Source organism: Dromiciops gliroides, chromosome 4, assembly GCF_019393635.1.
Source record: "Dromiciops gliroides isolate mDroGli1 chromosome 4, mDroGli1.pri, whole genome shotgun sequence".
NCBI classification, from domain to species: Eukaryota; Metazoa; Chordata; class Mammalia; order Microbiotheria; family Microbiotheriidae; genus Dromiciops; species Dromiciops gliroides.
Window position 1 is genome coordinate 214,228,348 of NC_057864.1, and position 13,132 is coordinate 214,241,479.

Genomic DNA, 13,132 nt, shown 5'->3' on the forward strand with positions numbered 1-13,132 from the left:
TGACATGTGTGAACAAGAGGAGGTAGAGGGTATATTTGGGAGATGTCATGGAGAAAGAAATGATGAGGGGCAGCTAGGTGGCGAAGTGGGTAGAACATCAGCCCTGGAGTCAGGAGGACCTGAGTTCAAATCCGGCCTTGGACACTTGACACTTACTAGCTGTGTGACCCTGGGCAAGTCACTTAACCCCAACTGCCTCACCAAAAAAAAAAAAAAGAAGAAGAAGAAGAAAAAGATGAAATCTGGCAAATGATTGGCTAAGCAGGGTGAGGATTGAGGAGCATAATATCCAGCTGCAAGCTCAGCATGCAAAACTTGGTGCGTGGGCAGCTAGGTGGCACAGTGAATAGAGCACCAGCCTGGAGTCAGGAGTACCTGAGTTCAAATCCGACCTCGGACACTTAACACTTACTAGCTGTGTGACCCTGGGCAAGTCACTTAACCCCAATTGCCTCACCAAAAAAACCAAACAAACAAAAAACCAGGGAAGCTCCAAAGAGGGGTGGGTTTGGGGGAAAGGATAATGAGTTCTGGTTTGGACATGTTGAGTTTGAGACATCGCCAAGACATCCAATTGGCAGCTGGTGACGTAGGACTGGAACTCCACAAGAGAGACCAGGATTGGTTATGTAGATCTGGGAGTCATCTGCATAGAGATGATAAGTGAACCCAGAGGAGCTGATGGGGTTACCAAGGGAAAGAGCATAAAGGGAAAAGGGAAGGGGGTCCAGGACAGAGTCTCAGGGGCACAGTGGCAAGTAGGGAGGGAGCCTGACACAGACAGTGATCCACCAAAGGAGAATGAGCAGAACTGGTCAGGAGAAGCAAGAGAGAGAAAGGCTGGTATGGGTGGGGCTGGGCTGGGCTGGGCTGGACCAGAGGCACTGACCTCATCACTGAGCCAGATGCTCACACTGAGGTCGTCTCCGATCTTCTGGCTGTAGCGTGTCTTGAGCAGGGCATCACTGACCAGCACAGAGCTGGCCTTGAGAATGAAGGAGACAAACAGGTTCATGTGGATGTAGTTACGGGTACAGTGCAGCTTGCTGTGGGGGAAGAGCAGGAATGAAAGAACCCTACCCACCCTTTCAGACTAGATGCCCAACCACTTTCCAGACTCCTTTCCTGCCCCTCCTAATATGTGCACCAATTTCCCCACTCTTCACTCGCCCCACAAACATGCCTCCAAATGCAGACTCCTCTTTGTTGGCTTTACCACCCTGTAACTCCCACAACGGGCAGCTAGGTGGCGCAGTGGTTAGAGCACTGGGCTTGAAGTCAGAGAGACTCATCTTCCTGAGTTCAAATCCTGTCTCAGACACTTACTAGCTGTGTGACCCTGGGCAAGTCACTCAACCTTGTTTGTCTCAGGTTCCTCATCTGTAAATGAGCTGGAGAGGGAAATGGCAAACCACTCCAGTATCTCTGCCAAGAAAACCCCAAATGGGATCACAAAAATGACTGAACAATAACAAAAGCAAAATTCCTTAGAATCATTTTTCCTGGAAAGGATTTTAGTGATCACTCAAGCCCTTCAATTTACAGGCAATGAACTGGAGCCTAGAGAGGCCCAGAGAGTGACCAACTCGAGGTACATGGGTAGTAAATAGAAGAGCCAAGATTTGAACCCAAGTCTGGGTTTGAACTTCAGAACCAAGGTTTTCCCTCATACTGTAGGCATTTCCCCCCCCAATCCTCCCCCCTAGAACTTGCGTGAAAAAAAACAGAAACCACATGACTACTCCCTGGAAACTTCCTATAGCTCCTGAGACCTCATAAGGATGCAAGTCATGTAACAGTTCTGTGCCTCAGTCTCCCTATCTGCAGACGGGGCATAATAGTAATATCAACTTCCTAATTTTTTGCCTGTGTGTGAGCTTCAAATAATATATGTAAAAAAAAATGCAAAAAAACCCAAAAAAAACCAAATAATATATGTAAAAAAAATGCAAAAAAAAAACAAAACAAATAATATATGTAAACTGCTTTGCAAACCTGAAGCTACCATTTATGTGGCATAGTTCCCACAGCCTCCTGGGATTGTACAGGTTTTCATGCTCTTTCGATAAGGGCCCCAAGAATCCTGGCCCACCCCGCCCATGTTCTCAGACCACCTTTCCCCAGGTACCTGAAGCCCAGCAAGATGAGGAGGGCAAGGAGCAGGGCTCCCAGGGACATTGAGTAACCCACAGTGTACATCACCTGGAAACTGCTGTACATCAGAGCAGACTTGTTCTGGGGGGTAAAGGTGTCGTCAAGGGCCTGCCTCATCTGGGCACTCCCAGCTGACCCCCTTCCCCAGCCAAGGCTCCCCACTGACCTGTGACCAGATGTCATTGATGTCCATCTGGCACTGAGAGGCATTGCGCCAGGCCTGGCCTTGGGGCCCCTTCACCCATTGCCCATCAGGTCCACATTTCTTGAAGACAAATCGGTGCTGCACTAGAAGAGGGGGGCACACTGGCATTGGTTAAGGCTCCTCTCCAGTGAGACCCATCCCCCTGCCCCTCCCTCAGTTCCTAAAGTTTACCTTTATGATGCCAAGGCAGGTACCAAGGGCAGGAGATGTTGGCTGTGGTGTTGGGGAGGGTGTCGGGCCAGCAGGAGTATTTGTCAAAGGTCCTGTTACAGACCAGCTCTGCTTATAGGGCAGGGCAGAGAAAGAGGAGGAGAAAGGGGGTTGCTCTGGCCCTGCCTCCCCTTTATTCTCACCCCACCCAATCTCTCTGGTTTGAGACTGTTAACTTTCAGCTGACATATGGCACAGCTCTGACGCCCCAGCCCCCAGAATTGCTTTCCTCTAAGACAAGGAGCCTCTATGAAGATGGTGGACATAGAGAAGGTGGAGGCCCCCTCTTCCCTTCTTAAATTTTTCACAGTATTACAGGGGATTATACTTATCCCACTCTAATTTGAACCATAAATATTTGTGTCTGTATCTTTTCTCCTCTTCTAGATTGTATTCCTTGAGGCCAGGGAGTGAGTCCAATTTCATTCCTTGCACCCCAATCAAGCGCTAAGAACAATTTCTTGCCCACAGCGGGTGCCAAATAAACGTTTTTCTATTTAATTTTTAAATTTTATTTGTGTAGCTATCCTTTAACATTCAGGGCAGCTATGTGGTGCTAGGCCTAGAGTCAGGAAGACTCATCTTCCTGAGTTCAAATATGGCCCCAGACACTTATTAGCTGTGTGCCCCTGGGCAGGTCACTTAACCCTGTTTGCCTCAGTTTCCTCATCTGTCAAATGAACTGGAGAAGGAAATGGCAAACCACTCCAGCATATTTTCCAAGAAAACTTCAAATGGTGTCACAAAGATTCGGACACAACTAAAAAAACCTACTGAAACCTTCAATGTCATCTTCATCCAGTTATATCCCTCCCTATCCCCCTATCCAGGGAGCTATCCCTTGTGATACTGATCTTTAAAAGAAAATGAATAGGGGCAGCTAGGTGGCACAGTGCATAAAGCACCGGCCCTGGATTCAGGAGGACCTGAGTTCAAATCCAGCCTCAGACACTTAACAATTGCTAGCTGTGTGACCCTGGGCAAGTTACTTAACCCCAATTGCCCCACCAAAAAAACAAAAAAGGAAAATACATGCTGCCTTGCCAAACAGCTTCCTGAAGGGGCTGTCAGGGTGGAAAGTTTGAGAATCAGGGAGGGCCTGGGGTCGTGCTGGAGAGGTGTCCCTGGAGCAGGGGTGCCTCACCCGTAGGAGGGGGAAGTAGGCTCAGGTTGTAATGACACTCATCGCTGTAGCTCTTCCATTTTTCAAAGAGGAAATCCATCACCTGGGCAGAAGGAGTCTGCAGCTGAGGGGCAAGAACAGAGGGAGAGATGAATGGTAAAGGAGCCCAGGCGGGGAACAGTGGGTCAAGAGAAGGGCCCAGGGTGGGGGGGGGGCAGCGCTCACCTGATAGGAGACCAATAGCAGTAGCAGCAAGACATGGGTGAGAGGCATGCCTCTGGACAGCTGTCCCCCACATCTGGATGGGGGTCAGAGGTCTTGTGGCCACTATCCACTGAAATTCCCCAAGGGCATCTAGGCTCTTGTTGGGGGCTAGAGGAAGCAGGCTTCAGGGGAAAGATCACAGGTTCATCAGAACCAAAAGAACAATTTATAAAACAAGAAACAACGAAAATATCGTAAAGACAAACAACTCTGAAAGACTTTGGAACTCTGACCAACATAGAGACCATCTATGATTCCAGTAGATTCATGATAAGACATGTTACTCACCTCAAGAGAGGAACGGGATGAATTCAGAGTGCAGAGAGACTGAGGTATAGACGCGGACCTGAAAATATAAAAATCGAATTAAAATGAAAAAAAAAAAAGATCACAGGTTCAGAGTCAGAAGATCTGTCTTGCCCCTGGATAGCCTGTATGCCCTGTTCTGCCAGGGATTTTTGTGTGTGTGTGTGAGGCAATTGGGGTTAAGTGACTTGCCCAGGGTCACACAGCTAGCTAGTAACTGTCAAGTGTCTGAGGTCAAATTTGAACTCAGATCCTCCTGACTTCAGGGCCGGTACTCTATCCATTGCGCCACCTAGCTGCCCCCTCTGCCAGGGATTTTTTTAAAAAGTATTTAAGTTTTAATTTATAGAATAAAACAAGCATTTCCATAATACAATATAATAAAAAAAAGATGATTGTACATGAAACTGCAAATCTATTATCTACAACTTGCTATTCCCTTTAAATATATAATAAAATTTTCATGGAAGTTTCTTTTTTTCCTCTTTTTTCTCTCCCTCCCTAGAGAAGGCTACCATTAGCCACAAATAGGTGTGTGCGTGTATGTGTGTATACATATATATATATATATATATATATATATATACACATATATAATATACACACACACATATATATTATGTATGTGTGTGTAACATTATTCTTACATAATTCTACTTATCAATTCTTTCTCTGGATGATGATAGTATCTTTCTTCACATGTCCTTTGTTGCTAATTTGGGTATTTATAATAATCAAAACGACTTGGTCGCTCAAAGTCTTTCTTATGTTTTTTATTTTTTGTTGGTTTTTCTGCAGGGCAATGAGGGTTAAGTGACTTGCCCAGGGTCACACAGCTAGTGTCAAGTGTCTGAGGCTGCATTTGAACTCAGGTCCTCTTGAATCCAGGGCTAGTGCTTTATCTACCATGCCACCTAGCTGCCCCCTCAAAGTCTTTCTGAAAACAATATTGCTGTTACTATATAGAACATTCTCTTGGTTCTGCTCTTCACCTCCCTCTTGACCATTTTATGTAACTAGGTAGGTCTGCAGACCACCTAGTCTGTGGATAGATTTCAAGGGGTCTGTGAACTTCAATGAGGGGGAAAATGCACCTTTATCCTCCTTGACCTCTAACTGAAATTTAGCATTTCTTTCGGTGTTAAACGTAGGCAACAAACCACAGTAGCATTAGTGGCATCTGTAACTTTGTCATCAGTTAGAAATCACGGCTCTTTTCATATCAAATTACAGTTGTTGGGGGCAGCTAAGTGGTGCAGTGGATAGAGCACCAGCCCTGGATTCAGGAGGACCTCAGTTCAAATCTGACCTCAGACACAACACTTTTTTTTTAAATTTTACATATAAGGTATTTTATTTTTTCTGTTATATGTAAAGATAGTTCTCAACTTTTGTTTATACAAGCTTTACAATTTCAGATTTTTCTCCCTCCCTCCCCTCCCTCCCCCCTCCCCTAGACAGCAGGTAATCTATATATCTATATACATATACATATAGATATATATCTATACACACACATACACATATATATATACATCCTATTTCTGCATTAGTCCTGTTATAAGAGAAAAAATCAGAGCAATGATTAAAAACCTCAAAATAGAAAAAAAACAACATCACCAAAAACAAAAGAAATAGTATGGTTCATTCAGTATCTATACTCCACAGTTCTTTTTTTTTTTTCTTGGGTTTGGAGATCCTCTTCTATCATGAGTTCCCTGGAACTCTTCTGTACCATTGCATTGGTGAGAAGAATATAGTCCATCACAGTAGGTCAACACTCAATGTTGATACTGTGTACAATGTTCTTCTGGTTCTGCTCATCTCACTCATCATCAGCTCACACAAGACCCTCCAGGTTTCTCTGAACTCCTCCTGCTCATCATTTCTTACAGCACAATAGTATTCCATTGTATTCATATACCACAACTTGTCCAGCCATTCCCCAATTGATGGGCACCCCCTCAACTTCCAATTCCTTGCTACCACATAAAGAGCAGCTATAAATATTTTTGTACATGTGGGTCCCTTTCCCCCTTCCATGATTTCTTTGGGAAAAAGACCTAAAAGTGGAATTGCTGGGTCAAAGGGTATGGACAGCTTTATCGCCCTTTGGGCATAATTCCACATTGCTCTCCAGAATGGTTGGATCAGTTCACAGCTCCACCAACAATGAATTAGACACTTAACACTTACTAGCTGTGTGACCCTGGGCAAGTCACTTAATCCCAATTGCCTCGCAAAAAAAAAAAAAAATTACAGTTGTCGCAACTACCAAAAATATCACTTACATTCATTGCTACTTAAAAATTCCTGTAGTTATATTAGGCCACTGCTAAACATATTACTCTAACAAAAATTGGATTTTTAAAAAATATTTTGAATACTCGGGAGTCTACTTGCCAAGACAAACCCAGGAACTCTATGAACACAACTACCAAACACTCTTCACACAAATCAAATCAGATCTAAACAATTGGAAAGATATCAATTGCTCATGGATAGGCAGAGCTAATATAGTAAAAATGACAATACTGCCTAAATTAATTTACTTATTCAGTGCCATACCAATCAGACTACCTAAAATTATTTTATACAGCTAGAAAAAATAATAACAAAATTCATCTGGAAAAACAAAGAATCAAGAATATCCAGGGAAATAATGAAAAAAAAATTCACAGGAAGGTGGGTTAGCGGTACCAAACCTGGAGCTTTACTATAAAGCAGCAGTCATCAAAACTATCTGGTACTGGCTAAAAAATAGAGTGGTAGATCAATGGAATAGGCTAGGCTCAGGAAATGCAGTAGTAAATGACACTAGTAGTGTCATAGATGCTGATTGAACCATACTATTTCTTTTATTTTGGGTGCTGTTGGGTTTTTTTTCTATTTTGAGGTTTTTAATCATTGCTCTGATTTTTTCTCTTGTAACAGGATTAATGCAGAAATAGGATTAATGTAATTATGTGTATATATATGTGTGTATATATATCTATATGTATATAGATATATAGATATAACCTATATCAGTAGTAGTGTTTGATAAACCCAAAGACTCCAGCTTCTGGCATAGGAACTCAGTATTTGACAAAAACTGCTGGGAAAACTGGAAGATAGTATGGCAGAAATTAGGCATAGACCAACATCTTACACCTTATACTAAAATAAGGTCAAAATGGATACATGATTTAGACATAAGAGGTGATACCATAGGTAAATTAGGAGAGAAAGGAATAGTGTACCTATCAGATCTTTGGAAAGGAAAACAGTTTTTGACCAAACAAGAGATAGAGTATATTATAAAATGCAAAATGGATGATTTTGATTATATTAAATTAAAAAATTTTTGTACAAACAGAAGCAATGCATCCAAAATTAGAAGGGAGGCAGAAAGCTGGGAAACAATTTTTGAGGCCAGTACTTCTGATAAAGGCCTCATCTCTAAAATATATAGGGAACTAAATCAAATCTATAAGAATCCAAGTCATTCCCCAATTGAGAAATGGTCAAAGGATATGAACAGGCAGTTTTCTGATGAAGAAACCAAAGCTATCTATTCCCATATGAAAAAATGCTCTAAATCTCTAATGATTAGAGAGATGCAAATTAAAACAACTCTGAGGTACCACCTGACACCTATCAGATTGGCTAAAATGACAAAAAAGGAAAATAATAAATGTTGGAGAAGCTGTGGGAAAATTGGAACACTAATCCATTGTTGGTGGAGCTATGAACTGATCCAACCATTCTGGAGAGCAATTTGGAATTATGCCCAAAGGACGATAAAGCTGTCCATACCCTTTGACCCAGCAATTCCACTTTTAGGTCTTTTTCCCAAAGAAATCATGGAAGGGGGAAAGGGACCCACATGTACAAAAATATTTATAGCTGCTCTTTATGTGGTAGCAAGGAATTGGAAGTTGAGGGGGTGCCCATCAATTGGGGAATGGCTGGACAAGTTGTGGTATATGAATACAATGGAATACTATTGTGCTGTAAGAAATGATGAGCAGGAGGAGTTCAGAGAAACCTGGAGGGTCTTGTGTGAGCTGATGATGAGTGAGATGAGCAGAACCAGAAGAACATTATACACAGTATCATCAACATTGAGTGTTGATCTACTGTGATGGACTATATTCTTCTCACCAATGCAATGGTACAGAAGAGTTCCAGGGAACTCATGATAGAAGAGGATCTCCAAATCCAAGAAAAAAAAAAAAAAGAACTGTGGAGTATAGATGCTGATTGAACCATACTATTTCTTTTATTTTGGGTGCTGTTGGGTTTTTTTTCTATTTTGAGGTTTTTAATCATTGCTCTGATTTTTTCTCTTGTAACAGGATTAATGCAGAAATAGGATTAATGTAATTATGTGTATATATATGTGTGTATATATATCTATATGTATATAGATATATAGATATAACCTATATCAGATTACCTGCTGTCTAGGGGAGGGGGGAGGGAGGGAGGGAGAAAAATCTGAAATTGTAAAGCTTGTATAAACGAAAGTTGAGAACTATCTTTACATGTAATGGAAAAAATAAAATACCTTATATGTAAAAAAAAAAATTTTGATAATTGTATTTTTTTTTTTAGTGAGGCAATTGGGTTAAGTGACTTGTCCAGGGTCATACAGCTAGTAAGTGTGTGTTAAGTGTCTGAGGCTGAACCTGAACTCAGGTACTCCTGACTCCAGGGCTGGTGCTCTATCCACTGCGCCACCCAGCTGCCCTGATAATTGTATTTTAATAGAACTGGATTCCTTTTGTGATCCTCTGCATTTTATTTTATTTGAAAATGTTATTGTGAGAGGGGACTGTGATACAAACAAGACTAAAAATCCCTGCTTTAAGTTCAAGTCTAAACTTGCCTTTTCTAGTTTTCCTCATCCATAAAAAATAATAGCACTCTTCCTACCAATCTCACAGACATACTGTGAGGCTAAAAGGAAAGAATGGAATGAGCAATGACAAATTTCTACATGTATGGAGCTGCTCTTATTATATTGAAGGGGTAGGGGTCTTATTATATTGAAGGGGCACTTCTGTCTCTCTTCTTGCTTCCAAGCCCTTCCCAGTTTCCCCCTCTGTAAACAGGGATGATAATAACACCCAAATGATTGTGAGAATACTCTTCTACCCTTCCCAGCAACTCAGTGCAGGGTTAGCGTTGGTGTGGCTGCCTGTCCATAGGTCTGTTACTGAGCTCCTGCTGTTACTGCTACTGTCCATGGGGAGTTACTGAGTCGTCCCTATCATCTTCCAGTGCCCAACCCATTCGCTAGGTGTCAGTACTTGGTGGGTCCCCTACACTCTTTGGGATCTGCCAAGCAAAGCACAAATCCGCACCTCAAGAAACCAGTTAATTCCTCTATAGCTGGTTCAGGCCTTGGGATTTGTCTTTTAACTAACAAAGAGTCCATTCAGTCCACAGTTTTCCCCCTACCCCCCACCCAGGGGGGTAGTCATAGTTCTGAACGCCCTCCCTCGGGCCCTGGCTTCCTCTTGCCAGTAGGGAGGAGGGCTTCAGGAGCTGTCACCAGCCTTCCTTCCCGACTTCCCCAGCACACCTCCAACAAGGAGAGCTGCCCCTCGGCTGAATGCCTCTCAGGCAGGTCTCATCTGTTTGGTCAGGGACTCTAATTAGGACGAGGGCTATCAGCCATGCTCCTGAGCTCCTTATCAAGGGCCCCTCTGTTACTCCACAAGGAGCATGGCTACTCTTGCTTTGTCTAGGACAGCTTCTCCTCTGATGCTCCAAACACAGATCCTGGATCCCTCCTCCCTTCCAATCTCCCCTCTGGAGCCAGAGAGGGCACCAGGGCAGTTTTCTCTCCTTGCTCCTGTCCCTTGGGGTGATGCCAGGGTCTGGGTGAATGACTGGGAGCTTCCCTCTCCCTGTTCCCTCCCTACCTATTTTTAGCCCTTGGGAAAATCATCTCGGCTGGATGACTGTGACCCCCAGTGGCAAGCGGCTGTGGGAGGCCTCCCAGGGAGGGAGCCCCATTGATCACAGAGTCCCAGCTGTCTCAAAGGGCCCAATCACCATATTTAGCAAGGCAGTCCCTGTGGCTGGACTGCCCCTTCCCTCCCCTGCCTGCCCCCCCCTTCCCCCCAGCCCTGGAGGAAGCTAGAGGTTGTGCTGGGATCTCCCAATTAGGAGCAGGGGAATTCCAAAACTGTGCTTTTTGCCCTTTCTAGAAAGGATATGGGCAACCAAGTCATCAGGTTGGATCAATGTATCCCCAGGCCAGTGGATAGGTGGCTAGAAGGACAGAGCATCAGGCCTGGAGTCAGGAAGACCTGAGTTCAAATCCAGCCTCAGACACTAGCTGTGTGACCTTGGGCAAATCACTTCATCCTCTTTGCCTCAATTTCCTCATCTGTCAAATGAGCCGGAGAAGGAAATGGCAAACCACTCCAGTGTCTCTGCCAAGAAAGTCCCAAATGGGGTCACAAAGAGTCAGGCATGATTGAAAACGACTGAAGAACAACAATACACATATACACTCTACTGTATTCCAAGTACAGGGAGCAGGGCATCTAGGTGGCCCAGTGGATAAAGTACCAGCCTTGGATTCAGGAGGACCTGAATTCAAATCTGACCTCAGACACTTGACACTTACTAGCTGTGTGACCGTGGGCAAGTCACTTAACCCCAATTGCCTCACCAAAAGAAAAAAAAAAAGGTAATAGGAAGCCAAGTACAGGGAGCCCCTCTACCCAACTCATCATGCCCTGTTATACTAAGATGCTCTGCTAACAGGGAGCAAACCCATAGGGCAGGGCATGAAAACTAGGGCTGTCAGGATAGCACAGAAGCCCATTAAGGAGCCCATAAGGGAAGAGAGAAGGCAAAGGAGAAAGAAAAGGGGAGAATGAAGTAAGGTTCTTTTTCTCTGTGGTATAGATGACTCCTGTCTTTAGCCAAAGGCTGTGAAGTTGTTCCCAAGTTGAATTTGGCAAGGATGAAAATCCACCTAACATCTCATCAGGGGCTGGCTCAGCCTAGGCCCCACCAGCCTCCCTCCCTCCCCCAGAAGGCAGCATCTCTGGGATGCCAGCGCGTCTGAACCATAATTGTCAACAGCCACCTGGAGGTGCCATGCCTGCTACACTCGGTGCCACCACGTTTTCTCACAGAAGCAGTGTGGCACAGTGAAAAGAGCTCCAGATTTGGCGTTATATGACCTGGATTCAAATCTCTGTTCTGCCACTTACTACTGGTGGAAACTTGGAGGAGATTGACTTAACCACTTTCTATGGGTTTCGGTTTCCTCATCTGTAAAAGGATCAATCAGTCTGTCAATAAACACTTATTAAAATTTTTAAATTCATTTTAATCTTTTAAAATATTTAATTTTAAAATTAATTAAAATGATAATAGCCAAGGTTTAAGGGTGGCAAAGTGCTTTTCGAATATTATCTCATTCTATCCTCACAACAACCATGATCCTTTGTTGTTGTTTTTTTTGTTTGTTTGGTTGGTTTTTTGTGAAGCAATTGGGGTTAAGTGACTTGCCCAGGGTCACACAGCTAGTGTCAAGTGTCTAAGACTGGATTTGAACTCAGGTCCTCCTGAATCCAGGGCCACTGCTCTATCCACTACCCCCCTTTATGATCCTTTGTAATCATGAACCCTCCAATCCTCAGCCCCAGGGACTTCTCATTTCCCTAAGAACCCTGTCCTTATGGAATAGACCCGGCATGGGGGGCTAGGTGAGAAACAGGACCCAATCATCCTTACTTAGTCCCTGTCCTAAACCCCAAAGATATTTCCATAGAGAATGCAGAGGGCTGACTGAAGAGGGAGAGAAGCCTACTAAAAAGATGGAGCAGATTGGGAAGTTGAGGGTAGTGGGGAAATAAGGCTGAGATGAAAATAATGGGAGGTTCTTGGAGACAGAGAAAGAAGACAAAAGGGTGAGTCAGGGTTGGGGGACAGACACAAAGAAGCAGTGAGGTCACCAGACTCTGGTTCCGCCACCTCATTTGTCCTCAGTGCCCATTCACCTAGCCGGGCTCCTGTTTGAATGCCCTAGGCTCTGAGGACGGAAGGGCAAAACTAGCAGGTAGGCAGGGAGAGGACCAACGGGCACCTGATTTCATCCTGACATCTGATCAAACAGCTCCATCTGCTCTGGCTTCTCTGGCCAATATGTGCCCAGCTCTATTGGGACTCTATAAACCAGAATCAATAAGAGATTGGGAACAGACCCTCCTGGGTCCTCTCTGTCCCCTATGTTGGGAATGGCCACAGCAATGTTCCTATGGGAATTCTCTGGTGCATGTGGCTGTGGTGACGCTCAGGTTGTTACAGAGCTGAGGTTTTATCATTAGACCAGTGCCCTCACTACCTGTTCCACCAAAGCTCTAACCCTATTCTCTGACCCTGCAAAGGCATGGACATTAGGGGTTTGCCTCAGAGCTCTTGGTGTGAGAAGGGTAGGGTATGTATGTATTGGCCAGAACAGGCAGAGGCTCTGGGGCCTGGCAGGGCCATCTGGCTAGGGACCTTAGCCTGAACCCCATATTACCTACTCATCCTGTCTTATCTTTTTTCTTCTATTGTAATCTCTGTCAATCTAGGGTGGACAGAACCAAGAAAGAGAAGCCTTGGGGTGGGCGGCTAGGTGGCACAGTGGATAAAGCACTGGCCCTGGATTCAGGAGTACCTGAGTTCAAATCCAGCCTCAGACACTTGACACTTACTAGCTGTGTGACCCTGGGCAAGTCACTTAACCCCCATTGCCTCGCAAAAAAAAAGAGAAGCCTCCTCTTAGCTTTCTGGGGAGAGACACAGAGCCTCCTGGACAGCCCTGAGGAAAAGTTCCTAAAACAGGGTGAAGGAGATTACTGGGACCGCAG

General features: G+C 44.3%; 1 protein-coding gene across 2 annotated transcripts in view; it reads right to left on the reverse strand.

Moving 5' to 3' along the window:
• The window catches only part of GCGR (glucagon receptor), a 29,056-nt gene that overhangs the window by 9,697 nt on the left and 6,227 nt on the right, over positions 1 to 13,132 (reverse strand). For both annotated transcript variants that reach the window (XM_044005480.1, XM_044005482.1), the window contains exons 2-8: positions 4,245 to 4,302; positions 3,918 to 4,078; positions 3,714 to 3,816; positions 2,531 to 2,638; positions 2,321 to 2,442; positions 2,129 to 2,235; positions 890 to 1,046 (exon numbers count right to left, since the gene is read on the reverse strand). In XM_044005480.1, coding sequence (XP_043861415.1) covers positions 890 to 1,046; positions 2,129 to 2,235; positions 2,321 to 2,442; positions 2,531 to 2,638; positions 3,714 to 3,816; positions 3,918 to 3,965 — 645 coding nt within the window. In that variant the 5' untranslated portion in view covers positions 3,966 to 4,078; positions 4,245 to 4,302. The remainder of the gene's footprint in view (positions 1 to 889; positions 1,047 to 2,128; positions 2,236 to 2,320; positions 2,443 to 2,530; positions 2,639 to 3,713; positions 3,817 to 3,917; positions 4,079 to 4,244; positions 4,303 to 13,132) is intronic.